Below are 16,563 nucleotides of genomic sequence, written 5' to 3'. Positions count from 1 at the left end.
GTACTCTGTGGTATACTTTTCAGTACTTTGCAGTACTTTGTGGTATACTTTGGGGTACACAGCAATACTTTGCAGTACTCTGCAGTATACTTTGGGGTACTTTGAGGTACTCTGCGGAATACTTTGAGGTACTTTGTGGTGTGCTTTGGAGTACTTTGCGGTACTTAGTGGTATACTTTGGGGTACTTTGTAGTACTTTGCAGTACTTTGCAGTACTTTGTGGTATACTTTGGGGTACTTTGAGGTACTTTGCGGTACTCTGCGGAATACTTTGAGGTACTTTGTGGTGTGCTTTGGAGTACTTTGCGGTACTAAGTGGTATACTTTGGGGTACTTTGTAGTACTTTGCAGTACTTTGTGGTATACTTGGGGTACACAGCAATACTTTGCAGTACTCTGCAGTATACTTTGGGGTACTTTGAGGTACTTTGCGGTACTCTGCAGAATACTTTGAGGTACTTTGTGGTGTGCTTTGGAGTACTTTGCGGTACTTAGTGGTATACTTTGGGGTACTTTGTAGTACTTTGCAGTACTTTGCAGTAAACTTTGGGTACTTTGCAGTATACTTTGGGGTACTTTGTGGTATACATTGAGGTACTACTTTGCTGTATACTTTGGGGTACTTTGCTGTATACTTCGGGGTACTTTGGTATTTTGCAATATTTTGCAGTACTTTGCGCTTTACTTTGGAGTACTTTGCGGTACTTTGTGGTATACTTTGGAGTACTTTGAGGTACTTTGTGGTATACTTTGGAGTACTTTGAGGTACTTGGTGATTAGTAGGGCCCTTCAAAAAGGGGTTCAGTATTTTATCTTAACCTATATAGTAAGAGACAGGATTTAATTTAAGACATAGATTTAATAATATGAATTGAAAGCAAAGTGTATGAGGCAAATTATGTGAGGCTGCTGTTCATCAACTATAGTTAAGAGCTGCTATCCATTGACTAGATTTCAGATTGCAATACCATACCAACTTCTTATTAGCATGAACTACCCTTTATCCTCACGTCACCTACCTCTCCAGAGCACATGAGACAAATGGATGGAAGTGAGGTCTGAAGATGTGTTTATGGGGAAAACCAATGAGGTGCACACAATAACTGACATTCAGTGCCACATTGCCCGTTTGTTTATCCAAACTTTATATCATGTTATTCCAGTTTTTCGGATAGCCATAGATGTTTTAAAAATCATAATTACACTAGCCTACACAGGCATTACATTAATGAGGACAGAATTAGTGAGGACAGAATTTAAGGTAGGCCTACTCTATAAATCCAGACAGTACCAGCACCTTCAGGCCAGATTTGTGGACAAGCCCATCCTGAAGCTAATCAAGGATGTCCAGACCAGACACCAGATTGATCTTGTAGATATGAATAGATTGAAAGTATGGTATGGCAAAGCCACATAAAGATATATTCTAATGGTGCCAGACATCTTCAGTAGATATTTCTGGCTTAAGCAGCTGACAGGGAAAGGTAGCAATGAAATAGCCAAACAAACAACCACATTTATATTAAACATGGTCCTCATACAGTAATCCAAAATGACCAAGGTGCTGAGGGAACTCATGCAGTAGCTTAAAGTAAAGATCAATGAAATTTCCCCTTATCATCCACAAAGTCAAAGAAAAGTAGAGAGTATGCATCGAATATTGCATAAAAATATGTTGTATGATCTAGGGAACTTAGAGGGTGAAGGAGTAAACATAGCATATTCAAGTCAAAGTTTTATCGGTAACATGCAACATACCCTGACAATGAGCAGTGATGTTTCCACTAGCTGCTAAATATGTACACTAGGCAAAGTAAAAAGGAGAAACGTACTATACACACCAAACATATAAATATGTAAACCAAGTCCAAAATATAAAATATTTATTAATGGAATGAAATAAAATGAGCTGAGATGACATATGAAATTGGACAGTTCACCTAAATAGAGAAGTATACTATGGATCTAGAGAGAATAAATGTATGTATATTCACGTTTATTTACAGAATGTAGATTTTTATAATCTAGCAGGTATAAATATACAGTGCTGTTGTGCAGAGTATAGTACTGAGTTAAGGACAGAGATGAGCAGAGTGAACTCATTCCGGATGTGGATGGTCTGAAGGTAGAAGCTTCTTCTGAGCCTCTGTGAGTTGATCTTCTTCAGTAGGCAGTACCTGAGCAGAGAGAAGAGGCTGTTGTCCGTGGCTGGGATGTTTCAACATTCTACTGACCTTGGTCCTGCAGCGCCGTGTGATGTCCTGGAGGTGTGGGAGATATGTTCTGCTGACCAAACACTCTCTACAGTGACTTGTCCTGCATGGTGTTGCTTCCATAGCATGTTGGTAGTGTTGATGTTCTCAGTCAGACACCCTCTCAATCATGCATATACAGGAATGTTTGTTGTCCATGTCTGGTGATCTGTACATCAATATACTGTACTTGTAAATACACTGTCTCCACAGGGGTCCTACTGTTGTTCAGGCAATTGGCCGCTCCTGCTTCCTGCTAGTCCACTAGAATCACTTTCATCTTCCTGCTTCCTGCTGTAGTCCACTAGCATCTCCATTATCTTACTGACATTCAGGTGGAGGTTGTTGTCCTGACAACATTTAGTTTGGCATGCCACCTCCTCCAAGTAGGCCTTCTCATTATTGTTGGAGATCAGGCCTACCGCAGCTGTGTCATCAGTGAATTGATAATTGAGCTGGAATTGTAGGTAACTATGCAGTCGTGTTTGTACAGAGGATATGAAACAGCCCAGTGTTGAAGGTGAGAGGGTGACTTTCTCCAGTGTTTAGGGTGAGAGAAGATGATGCCCACTCTCGCCCCCTGAGGTCTGCCCGTCAGGAAGTTGAGGATCCACCTGTGCAGGAAGGGTTTAATCTCCAATCTCCATCCTGCGTTTGGAGATGAGTATGGGGAGTTATGGTATTGCAATCTGAAATATAGTCGATGGACAGCAGCCTCACATAATTTGCCTCATACACTTTGCTTTCAATTCATAGAATTAAATCAGTTCCTGTCTCCTACTATATAGGCTAAGATAAAATACTGAACCCCTTTTTGAAGGGCCCTACTAATCACTAAGTATCTCAAAGTACTCCAAAGTATACCACAAAGTACTCCAAAGTATAGCGCAAAGTACTCCAAAGTATACAGCAAAGTACCCCAAAGTATACAGCAAAGTACCACAAAGTACCCCAAAGCATACTGAAAAGTACCTCTGTATACCACAAATTACCACACATTACTGCAAAGTATAGGTAAGTACCTCAATGTATACCACAAAGTACTTCAAAGTACTCCAAAGTATAACGCAAAGTACCCAAAGCTTACTGCAAAGTACTGCAGAGTACCGCAAAGTACTCCAAAGCAGACCACAAAGTACCTCAAAGTATTCCGCAAAGTACCGCAAAGTACTGCAAAGTACCCCAACGTTTACTGCAAACTACTGCAAAATATCAAAGTACCTCAAAGTACCCCAAAGTATACTGCAAAGTACTGCAAAGTATACCACAGAGTACCCCAACGTATACCACAAGTACCACAAAGTACTCCAAAGCACACCACAAAGTACCTCAAAGTATTCTGCAGAGTACCACAAAGTACCTCAAAGTACCCCGAAGTATACTGCAGAGTACTGAAAAGTATTGCTGTGTACCCCAAAGTATACCACAAAGTACTGCAAAGTACTACAAAGTACCCCAAAGTATACCACTTAGTACCGCAAAGTACTCCAAAGCACACCACAAAGTACCTCAAAGTATTCCGCAGAGTACCGCAAAGTACCTCAAAGTACCCCAAAGTATACTGCAGAGTACTGCAAAGTATTGCTGTGTACCCCAAAGTATACCACAAAGTACTGCAAAGTACTACAAAGTACCCCAAAGTATACCACTAAGTACCGCAAAGTACTCCAAAGCACACCACAAAGTACCTCAAAGTATTCCGCAGAGTACCGCAAAGTACCTCAAAGTACCCCAAAGTATACTGCAGAGTACTGCAAAGTATTGCTGTGTACCCCAAAGTATACCACAAAGTACTGCAAAGTACTGCAAAGTACTACAAAGTATACCACTAAGTACCGCAAAGTACTCCAAAGCACACCACAAAGTACCTCAAAGTATTCCCGCAGAGTACCTCAAAGTACCCCAAAGTATACTGCAGAGTACTGCAAAGTATTGCTGTGTACCCCAAAGTATACCACAAAGTACTGCAAAGTACTGAAAAGTATACCACAGAGTACCCCAAAGTATACCACAAAGTACCTCAAAGCACCCCAAAGTATACTGCAAAGTATCATGAGACACACCAAAGTATACCACAAGTACCACAGCGTACGCCAAAGTATACCACAAAGTACCCTAACAGTATTATTCATTCACTTTTTAAATTATTACATTATCAGTAAAGTATTACATTACCAGTTTTGAAAAAAAAAGACCCACCTGATAATGTAATAACTTGACCAATAATGTAATAAGGTATTACATTATCAGAAAAATGGTATTACATTATCAGTCAGGACATTTTATTACATTATTGGTTAAGTTATTACATTATCAGGTTTTATTACATTTTCGATTGACTTAAGTCAAACTTTTATTACATTATCAGGCGTTATTACATTATCGGTTGATTATTACATTATCGGGTGCTACAATGTTCTTAGCCGGTAGAAAAACATACTCCAGGAGCTTGCTCGATCGCCTTGTTGAGAGGGGTCAGGGAAGAATTATTACAGCTCACTTATCTGGCCCCCGGGTGATTACTGTTTTTTTGCTTCCCTCTGGAATATGTAGGGGTGGGTCGTATGCCCACCTCCCTTGTTCTCTGTAAAGCGCATTGTGTTGCCTCTGGGTATGAAATACGCTATACAAATAAGGCTTTGATTGATTGATTGAAGCCATGTTATAAGGTTATTTACGATCATATACAACGGACAATAATAACAAAAAATAACCACAAAAAACACACACAAAAAGGACACAGACAACCACATCTTGTGAGCTACGTCCTAGCGTCTGGTTCATTTGATGTGCACACCAAAAGAGAGAGGCACTGTCAGTCCCTTATATACCCCATACTCGTCTTGCTGGGTCGCTACACCGCTGAGATAAATCAAACGCACCCAAAGTAGGCCTATTTTATTATTCTACTCAATATTTGTACCTAATCTGATCCCTGCATCATAACTGTGACCTACAGTAGCTGGTGGGGATGGAATCCTAGTCGCCCTCACGTCAAGCACCATTAGATCAAGAGGACACGGCGGTCAAGGACACATCATCACCAATATGTATTCAAACCGCCGGCTTCACAAGGTCAAAGAAGATGTCTCCTCAGACGCCTGCTCTGCTACATCCCCTATCTGACACACGCACATAGGGACGCGCACACGCACAAACACACACACACACACACACACACACTCACTCACTTTGTTGTACAGTTCCAATGTGTCTGTCATGTTGAAGAGCTTTGTGTCTGTTTGGATGTGGGAATAATAATATGCTGCATGAGAGAGACCCAGAGAGAGAATTTGAATCCTAAAAAACGTTATTTGCAAGTCAAAGCTGCCAATTACTAGACATTTAAAGATACATTACCATACAGAGTGAGAGAGAGAAGGGGAAGGAAGGAAGGACGAAGGAAGGAAGGAAGGAAGGAAAGATGGAAGGACGAAGGAAGGAAGGATTAAGGAAGGAGAGAGTGTGTTGTGTCATTTACTCTAAGCTCTCTGAAGATGAGCTGTAGCTTGAAACGTCACACTAGGATGCTAAATTCAAGGAGATAAGGAAGCTACAGAGTGCCGACTCTCGTTCTTCCATGTTATGTTCTGTCATGCTATGTTTTTGAAGGTTTGTTTTTGGATACGCACAACATCTTTCACACTTTGTAGCATAGCACTACAAACCTGCCAGTGGTAATCCGGGGTAAAAATCCTGTCACCCAGCATCTGATGAGTCTTTGCGAAGCCTAGAGAAGGTAAACAAGTGCTCCTCTCGTCAGGCAGCCTTAGTTACTACCATAGGCTACATAGCAGACATGAAGACACTCTTATTTTCAAAACTCTTTAATCCACCTATGCTCAGCTAAAGGGGGGCTTAATTTATCAAAGACCCAAAAAGTGCCCATACACCCAAATGGCGAAAATGGCATACACCCAAAAAATGTAGACCGTTTTTGGATTTATCAAGCCGTGCGTACGCACAGCTGTACGAAATCTCCTTTTATAAATCGCACCTTACCAAAAAAAAGTGTTCACGTGAACGCGCCTCAAAGAAGTGCTCACATGAACGCGTCTTCACGCCCAAACTCAACCATATGGTCAATGCAAAGTAGCAGCTGAATGATTTGGGTGTTGATCGTGTGGACATTTTTGCGATTCACATAAACAAATTATTTCGCGGATCATGATGTGAGTGCAGTCGATGGCTCCGATTACATTGGGAACATTTCTGGGACATTTCTGCAAATCGCCTTTTGGTATCGGCCTGCTCCTCCACAGTGTAAGGGAACCTAATGTACCGATCATTCATCCTAATGAGGCCATCCCAGACTGCAGGCATTATTGCGCTCAGTGACGGCTGTGATATCCCAGACCTATAGGGAAAAGATTTAGATTTATTAGATCATTCCCAACAGCGGCTTCAGCCACAAGGGTGAACAAGTTAATGTTAATGTTATGGTCTGCCGATACCAATTGCTGCTGGAGGTGCCAAAAAACAGATGAAAGTGTAGAGGTGACAGACCGCCCCGGGGCTCTGGAATAGCCTTCCCCTTTATATTACATCCTCACACAATCTTGATATTTTCAAATCCTCCCTAAAACTTACTTCTTCTCACTGGCGTTTCACTCAGTCCGAGCACAAGCCGAGTCTATGTTTCATACTTGTATTGTCGGTTGAAATTCCTTGTTATTATTTCGGGCCCACCTCTGTACAGCACTTTGGTTGACTGTCATTTTATAAATAAAGTTTGCCTTGCCTTGCCTTATCAGATACAGCTGTCGGCTAGTTCCCGCTGATATGTCCCGGTTGCCAGGAAGCCCAGAGTGGTTAGTATCTGTGCCATTACATGTAGGCTAGCTCACTTCAGTATGTCCAAACGTGAACAACACGTTCATCATTACTATTCCTTTTTGGAGTGCTGCCTTGGCCTCATTGTTCAATTGTATGTGGTCCGTAGGCCTACCTGTGTTGGCACTGACATTGCATGGGTGCGCCGGGTGGTTCTTTCTAATGCTGGACCCAGTTGAGCACATAGATCTAAGAGCACAGTCCGCATCGTGGGCCAGCAGATCTGGTTGGTCCTGGAACACCCGCTCCCTTCTGATCCAGCAACGGCGTTGCACGCAATGGCATTGGCGAGGTTGTCCAGCAGCCCAAGGATTGCTGGATCCATCTTGTTCCATTACGCACAGGTGGACTCGCCGCAATATTTACCGGTATATGTTTGTAGCAAACAAGTGTACTTGATCATATATTGATGACAATCTAATCATCAATTATTGGCATTTGATTTGATGGTGCGCTGGATTTGGTGTGTGAGGACCTATCATTGCGCAGACAAGTTTGGAACAGCATAGGCCAAGTTTGAAAAACAAATCCATATGGGACAATAAATAGGCCTGTTAGAGGAGATAATCTTGCATTGAGATACATTTTTGGGGTGAATTAGGCCATTATAGGCACATTGCAATTCACCGACTCACCACCTGCGTCGCCAATACCCCGTCTTCAGAAAGGGCATACACCATGGTCAGAGTGGGTGTAAATGTCCGCACTTTTTCCCATTGAGTTTTGGTTTGATAGGTCACATACTTGGCGGAGAAAAGTGTAAACGCACAAAATGGGGGAAAAAGGTGTCGAAAAAAATGATAAATGAGGCCCCTGATATCTATACCTCATTATCTTCTCAAATGCTAATGTTCTTAGCTACAGATGGAACCCAACCAACACTGGATTCAGTATCCAGGAGGTCTGTATTATGGTCTGTATTAAAGAGCAAGCGGTTTGTTAATCGCTTGTGTGTTTTAGCAACTCTACATCCTACCCTGAGGTGAGGTCACCTGATGCTCAGACAACATTCAAACCAGGTCAAACGTGTACGCAAAGGCAAACATACTGTAGACACAGTGACTCATGGGGTTCTGGGATTGATCCAAGCCTGTAGGATTGGACCCTATGGGGAGGTTACGGTTTAAGTTCATAAGCCTTTCCTGATGTGTCTAACCAGGATTCTGGAGAGCACTTCCTCTCCTTACCTCTGCCTTGACTCTCCTCTCATCCCCTCCCATTTCCTCTCATCCCCTCCCTTCTTCTTCTTCTTCTCCTCACCCCTCCTCTTCAATTTCTCCCCTCCCTTCTCCTCTCTGTTATCTTCTCCTCTCCTCTATCCTCCTCCTCTCCCTCCTCTCCTCTTTCTCCTTTTCTCTTCTCCTCTCTCATCTCTTCTCCTCTCCCTTCCTTCTCTCTTCTCAGCTCTATGACCTCACTAGGTCGCTCCAAGCGACAACCACTCCAGTCCCCCGGCCACCAACGAGACACACCAGCGAGCGCTCCTCCAGCACAACCTCCCCAGCGCCGTCAGTGTGACCGCCGCCCCACTGAGAAACGAAACGCCCCGCGCACGAAAATCCCCACACCACATTCCCCTCCCATCAACAGCACCCAAACCCACAGAAACCCACCGCACTGACAGCGCCTCACAGGGAGTACAAAAACCTACCAGCTGCAGCACACACACACACACACACACACACACACACACACACACAAATAACACCCGGAACAACAGACATGACAGACACCACGACCCTGAAGTCCTGCCCAACGGAAACCAGACTCCCGGCAGTCCAATGAAGGAAGCAAAGAGCCATACCCAGGCTAAACATGGCCGCCAACAACAACAGCAGTTCAACATCCCATGGACCAGCTCAGCCGTAATATCCTCAATCCCAAGGAATTCAATCGCCACCGCAACAACAGTCTTGATCCGATCACTCTTAGAACGCTGCTGCATCGCCACGTTGACAGCCTTACAAAGGCAACAAAGCTGTGCTTCTTCGCAATCAGCGTGTCCTCAGCGATCGCCGCCACACACGGGCGTTCCACAGGCGGCGGACGCGGGGCCACAGGCCCCGGCGCCGCCGGTCCCGAGCCAACGGGCCGGGAGCCAGGCAGGCCGGCACCAGAGACAGCCACCCCAGAGCCCGTCACCCTCCTAACCACGTCCGCATACGAGACCTGGTGCGCCACTCGTTCCCCACCACAATTACAGCAGCACACCCTGGTACCCGGAGCACAGCTGCAATTACTGTTTTCCCCTCTAGGGGGGAGAAATGGGAACTTTCCCTGGATTGTGTTGTTATGTTATGTTGATGTTGTTTTAGTGGTTTCCCAGTTTGACGAGACAGTGTGTGTGTGCATGTATGTGTTAAGTTAGAGTTTGAGTTTAATAATTCTGCCTCACAATCTTTACAAATTGAATTGTGCACAATATACAAAATACAGAGATGCATAAAACACAAAACGCAAACACATATAAAAACATAAATATCATGTGATATTAGAGAGAGTTATAAAGCCTGATGCCGCAGGGGATGGTGGAGTTTCTCAGTCTGTTTGTTCTAGTTTGTGTGAGTGACAATGCTGTGTCTAAGAAGCCGACCGGAGCTGAGTTTCCCAGAGGCATCGTAGCGCTACGTTCATCGTAGCGCTATGATGAACGCCATAGCTTACGATGAACGTAGCGCTATGATGCCTCTGGGAAACTCAGCCCAGACCTTTCTCCCTTGCTAGGAGGGAGGATGCTGTGGAGTGGCAGTCTCCTGTGCTCTGAGAAGAGAGAAGAGAGGATAGCAGAGGTGAGAAGATAGGAGAGACTAGAAGAAAGAAGAGAGTGGGGAGAGGAGAGGAGAGGCAAGGTGAGAGGAGAGACGTAAGTAGAGGAGGAGAGAAATGGGGTGAGAAAAGGTGATCTGAGGAGAGGAGAAGAGAGCTTTGCAAATCACAGCTTTAATTCAATGTCATCTCAAACTCAGCATGGTGAGCAATTAGCCTTCAGCAGATGTATAGAGAGAGAGAGAGAGAGAGAGAGAGAAAGAGAGAGAGAGAGAGAGAGAGAGAGAGAGAGAGAGAGAGACAGGCGGAGGGCAAATCACAGAGGACTCTTTTCTTTTCAATTCCTATCATCCCTTTATCCCTGACTTATGTCATGCAGCATTAATCATTATCTCCCCTTGACTCTCTCTCTCTCTCTCTCTCTCTCTCTCTCTCTCTCTCTCTCTCTCTCTCTCTCTCTCTCTCTCTATATATATATATATATATATATCACTCTCCCTTGGGTGTCTCCCTGGTCGAGACAGAGAGCAGGGCTGGCGCTCTGTCAAGGGTCTGTGATCAGCCAATCACAGGGCAGCCTCAGTGGTGTCCCTGGTGTCGTGGCGGAGAACCAGGCCTGCAGGTGACGTCAGAGCGTAGCTGAAACTGTTTTTGTGGTATTCAATTATATACTTGCAAAGATAAAGAAGCTCACAGTCTGACCATTTTATGTCAGCTATTGGGCTATACAGCCCCCAGGGGGAGGCCAGTTCCGAATCGCATACTACCCTACTATATAGTACGCCAAAACAGGATGTAGTATGTCCCAATACATAGTATGCCACATGCAGTATGGCAAAAATACCAGGATGTCCTACTACATCCGGTCGTATTTTGCAGTATGCAAGCCAGCAGGCTTTTCTGGCTATTCTGACCCACAATCCTGTGCGCAACGGAAATGTGCATCACATGTGCGAGTCATGACAGCTGTAGACGAATGTCGCGTTATGGACAGCGACGGATGTGGGCAAATTTCAAGGCGCAATGTTATGACAAGGTAGTATGTCCCAATTGGATGCCTACTGCTTGCAAAGTACGTACTTTCTAAGGGCAGCTGTAGTAGGTACTGGTAGTAAGAAGTAGAAGTATGCGATTCGGAACGCAGCCGTCTGTGGCAGCGAGTTCCTGTGCTCTGTGCCACCCACCCCATGGTAATGATGACGATGATGGATTGCGTGTTCACCCTAGTCCTGGCACCGGCGACGCCCGGTGTCACCTTCCCCTTTTTCTTTTACATGAATCTTCATGAATCTTTTGGGCGCGCTCACGTGTTCAATTGGTGTGTCAGGAACACGCTGGCTGTCTGGCGGTGTGGTGTGGTGCAGTCTATTAATACAAACGCCTCCTCCTCCCAGTGCACGGGAAGATTCCCGCTGGATGCTGTGATTGATGCTCGTGGAGACTCCCGTGTCTCGGTGCTGGGCCGGTTGGGTCGTGTTTAGATCAGTCAAGTGGACCGCAGTACAAGCCTCTGGGCCCAGGAGAGCGCTGCTCCGCCTGCTGATCAAGATCATCACAGCTTCAACGAATGTTAATTTATTCATTTTAATTACCAGTCTGCAAGATTTCCACAGATTTCCAAAGATTTCAGTTTAAGTCATAACTTTTGTTGTCCACTTTTTTTTTGTCCAACTTTTTGACCAGGTTATTATTCACCCCATCGAAAGACGTTGGCCTACTGTAGGCTAAGTGGTAAATAGAGAGAATGATGAATAAGCAATAGCCCATCTCTCATTAATTCTTTCCACACAGACAGAGATGAATGACTTGCGGTCTCTAGACCTTCCAATACGGTCATGGTGATATCTGAGTCCAGCAAGCCGTGCAGGGACATCAGGCGTATACACACACACGCGCATGCACACAGACACACACACACTGTTGCCATACGGTAAGTAAAAGTGACACATTGGACCGGACAAGAAAAACTGCTTATTAACAGTGAATGTAAACATGGAAGTTTGAACAGCTGGCCCCTGAATACACTGATGTAATTTGTCATCATGAGTTTAGCTAGATTATTCAGTGTGTGTGTGTGTGTGTGTGTGTGTGTGTGTGTAGCAGAGGTTGTTATGTGTAATGTAAAGCCAAAATATGAACCTCTAGTTATGCTTTCTCCACGTACAGGCCCCTGAAAAGATGAGTCTCTCTCTGTGATCATTCATTCACTCTCTATGTGAGCTCACACGAAGGCCATGATAGGATTGGGGTGTCTGTACCTCAGGAGGTAGAGTGGGTCTGTGTTGCATAAATGTAGGCCTGTTCTTATGGCGTTTAACATATTCCTTCAGCGCCAACCCTGGCAATGGTAAACGTTCTTGGGAGCAAGTCAAGAACAAATATAAGTGTATAGAAAACCTTATCTGTACTGTTAACTAATGCATACACCAGTCCTAAATGTTTGCACACTGAACCATTCACATTTGTACATAGTTGCACTATGAACTTTGACCCCTAGGGGTGACCTTGAAAACCGCGGTGTCAATTAGGGGAACCTTATTTAAGGGGCTGGGGCAGTGACAAACATCACCTGACGAAAACCCACACGGGTCAAAAAGTTGTCACCTTTTACCTCATAAATAGCCCTGTGGAGTAGCTGTGTGCGGACCTCAACCTTATAAGAACAAATATAAAACCATAATCCAAAACGGTGAGTAGGCCTAGGCTACTTGTTATTCTTCAATAAGCTGGCTGTTATGGTGCTTTAAACCGTCACTGTTTTAGGATGATGTCTGTAGTATACAAAGGCCTATCGAACAATGAAATGGCTGAAATTGCTTATATCGAACAGGAAGAAAAGACAGGAAGACTGGAGGGGGGTCTGCTCCAAAAAACGACACCCCTGCTGAGGAGCTGGCCCTCTCCAACAACGAGGGTCGCCCCTTGATGGATGGGGTGCGGGGGGTGGGGGGTCTCCTCCGACCCTGGTGGCAGTTGCAGCTCCCAATAGTATGTACAGGGTAGGTATTTAAATGACTCAATATTATAAAAAATGTAGTTGGCTGTAACTACTTCGTTGTTTTAAAACACCTGTTTTATAGCACTTTGAGATGTATTTTTCTAAATGTAATGTGCAAAACAAATAAAATGTAGTATTATTATTATCCTTGTCTTTAACAGGAGCAGACTGGCCAGTGTTTTTCCACAGAGCTGTTTGGTGACATTTATTTCATCTCTTCTTGCAGCTGTTCTGCTTTGCAGGCAAGCACCCCAACAAACAAAGGAAAAATCTCTATTATATACGTCAACAAGGAGCGCCATAAAAACAAGAACAATAAAAAACAATATGAAACAAAACAAAGCTGGTGGCGGAACCCAAATGGGCTTATAGAAGTACTTCACCGAATAGAGCAATAAACAACTAGAAAAAACAAAGGTTATGAGTGAATATGTTTGTGTGTGTGTGTGTCGGTGTGTGCGTGCATGCGTGAGCATGGGATTACAATGGAGGGCGCTATTGGGGGGCTTGATTGATCAGGCTGGCCCCCAATACATACTTAAAATTACTAAAAGATTATATTTTAGCTATATAAAGGTAGCCTTGTGAGAATTGAATGAAAGATTCGGGCAATACATTTGTCAGGTAAGTACAGTAGATAAATGAGCATGATTGGAGTATGGTGATGTTGTGAATAGATAATATGTTCTTAATTAGTTTAGACTGAGGGGGAGATGGAGTCTAGTAATTAGAAGAGGTGGTTAGCCTTACAAATTTATTTTGAGAGATTTCTGTAGATTGGTAGCATATTGGTAGCATACGGTATGTACTTGCCCAGTACAGTATAGAATACGGAGACAATTCTGATGAACCGAGCATTGATTTAAGTACTCACACTTCCTGTTCTAAATTACTGGGACAACTAGCAGCATCAGCAGGAGTGTGCCTCTCTCTCTCTCTCTCTCCCCCTCTCTCTCTCCCCCTCTCTCTCTCTCTCTCTCTCTCTCTCCCTCTCTCTCTCTCCCTCTCTCTCCCCCTCTCTCTCTCTCTCTCTCTCTCTTTATCTCTCTCTCTCTCTCTCTCCCTCTCTCTCCCCCTCTCTCTCTCTCTCTCTCCCTCTCTCCCTCTCCCTCTCTCTCTCTCACGTACACTTACACACTCACACACAATCACACTTGTGCACACACACATTGATACAATGACACATTGACTGATGTGGACCACCCGGTGTTAAAGTGTTTGGAAAGTGTTCATGATTATGGGGGTGATTATGTGAAGGAGCTTAGAAAACCTCAACGACCCACCGGGTAGAAAGAAATCCCATGTCCATCCAGCTCTCCGAACCCTCTGAACCCGGCCTCGGAGATACGAGGGGAGGGGAGGGGAGGGGAGAGGAGGGGGAAGAGAGGGAAGGAGAGGAGAGGGAAAGCTGTATGATGGACGGGTGAGGGGAGGAGAGTGGGAGAGAGGAGGAAAAGGAGAGAGCAGAGGAGAGAATAGGGGAGGAGGATGGGGCGAGGTTGTTTTAGTATAAGAACAACTGTATGAGTTTGTAGAGGCCTCTCACACAGATGTCCCGATGTCTGATTTATCTCTTCTGGGAAGACAATGAGAAAGTCAAGGTCATTGTTTACACCCCCTGCTTCTGGCTCACGTCACTGTTCCAATGATGCAACTGCCAGTCTGTCTGTCTGCCTGTCTGTCTGTCTGCCTGTCTGTCTCTCTGTCTGCCTGTCTGTCTGTTTGCCTGCCTGTCTGTCTGTCTGTCTCTTTATGTGCCTTGTCAATTTGCCTGTCTGCCAGCCTGTTTGTGTATCATGTCATTCTGTCTGTGTATCTGTCTGTTTATGCGCCCTGGCTGTCTGTCTGATTATGCTTTACAGACAGCCACATACTCTGTAAGTCTGGTATCTATTGTAGGCTACAGCGGACCCATTCCTCCTCGCTGTATCCTAAATCCTAAATGACTGTACCACTACTGCATCCAGGGGCTCCACTGGAGGCTTGTTCACTTCAAAGAAAAACCCATACTGTAGCTAGAATGAGCTTCTCTCACAGGTCCAGATCAAAGTAACCCCAACGAAGAAACCTCAGCTGGACACAGAGACAGTGACGCTTGCTGGAGAAGCAACTGTGGATCACCGCCTCTGAGATGAATTCCACCTACATGTTCTCCAAAACACACCTTTCCTCCCTCCTGTCTTCGGATCGATCGACAACCTCGTCTCCGGATGTAAATAATTGCACGTCACAATCAATGTCCCGACATGACATATGGGACCATATGACCACCGATAATGTATCCGATAGATCACATATGGGCATCAAAGATGAGTTACACGGAGAATATCTAAATGTCAATTCCCCATGCACAGCGTGTACCCAGTGCCCTTATGTCGAAACATAGAGAGTCATATTTCTCGCGGCGCGTCCTTAATGTGCCGTTTGTCAACCGGAGCTGTCTGTGCCACAGACTGGCGTGCCAGTGAGAACGCCTGCTGCCCGCTGCTACAGACAGCGGGGCTCAATCTTGCTGATATATGGACGTCGGTCAGCCATCTGTTAGCTGAGCCTGGCGGCCGGGAGGGTCAGACGCCCACCCGTCCCTCGCGCTGCCTTCCGCTATGTCTTCCGATGCCCCCCCCCCCCCTCTCCTCCATCCCTCCCTCTCTCTCCCCTCTCAGCCTCCCCCCGCTTTCCCTCTCAGCCTCCCCCATCCTTCCCACCGCCTCCGATCTCTCCCTCCCCCTCCACCCCTCCAGGTGCTCTGCTCTCTGCCTCCCCCCCCTTCCTGCTTATCTTCACCTGCCCTCCTCTCCTCTCCCCTTCCCCCGATCCTCTCCCCCTTGTCTTCCTCTACCTGCCTCTCCCTCACCTCCCCCTGGCTGGCTGCCCCTCCTATCTCCCCCACCCTGCCCTCCTCTGCTTGCCACCCCTACCCTTAATGCTTCATCCGCCCCTACCTTCCCTCTGTCCTCACTTCCCCGCCTTCAGCCTTCCTCCACCCCCTCCTCCCCCTCCCCCCGTCCGTACCCTCCGCGAGACGATTACGGGCCTGATTCTAATAATAATGCATGTGTCCTTTGGTGAGGGGACTGCCTGTGTGTTTCTGTGTGGCCCCACTCCAGAGCTCCTAATCACCACAGTTATCCCAGGGTGGTCGGAAAGGAGGCGCTCGTCTGCCCATCACCTGCAGGGGGCGCTCTGGGATCCAGAGGTCACCTGCCCATCACCTGCAGGGGGCGCTCTGTGACCCAGAGGTCCGGATAGATCTGGCCTGTGGATCTGATGGCTCTTTAATATTGAATGGTGATGTGAGAAACTGTGTGTATGACGCAGGAAATAATTTAAAAGCAAACCTATTGCAAAGAAACTATTATACCTCACGTTTAAATTACAGTGTCTGATTTCAACAAACCCTTTATTGTTTTCTTGCAAATTATTGTCTCTGTCAGTAACAAATCGACTTGGAATCCAAATTCTATAGGCCACTACAACACATTTAAAACACCTTAACATCATCAAATCCTTGGTCTGTACATACAAACACATATTTCATTTCAAACCTTTATTTATACTCGTAGAGCAATTGAGGTTTCCCTCATTTTCAATGCTGACGAGTTCACAAGCAAAAACAAATAATAACAGGGCAGCAAATGTATCAACAGAACAGAACAAAACAATAAACTATAAACAATAAAATAAGACAACAAAGCAATAAATAAACAGGATCAA

At 45.2% G+C, this 16,563-nt stretch overlaps 1 protein-coding gene across 1 annotated transcript in view; it reads left to right on the top strand.

Moving 5' to 3' along the window:
• The window catches only part of kif20bb (kinesin family member 20Bb), a gene marked incomplete at both ends in the record, with an annotated part of 37,261 nt that extends 21,180 nt beyond the window's left edge, over nucleotides 1-16,081 (top strand). The window contains 2 exons of the mRNA XM_084459839.1: nucleotides 9,125-9,300; nucleotides 15,957-16,081. Coding sequence (XP_084315965.1) covers nucleotides 9,125-9,300; nucleotides 15,957-16,081 — 301 coding nt within the window. The remainder of the gene's footprint in view (nucleotides 1-9,124; nucleotides 9,301-15,956) is intronic.
• Between the last annotated feature and the right edge of the window lie 482 nt (nucleotides 16,082-16,563).

This window comes from Borostomias antarcticus, assembly GCF_949987555.1.
Source record: "Borostomias antarcticus genome assembly, chromosome: 29".
Taxonomy (NCBI): domain Eukaryota; kingdom Metazoa; phylum Chordata; class Actinopteri; order Stomiiformes; family Stomiidae; genus Borostomias; species Borostomias antarcticus.
The sequence above is the reverse complement of the archived record's forward strand: the minus strand, read 5'-3'. Positions and strand labels throughout refer to the sequence as shown.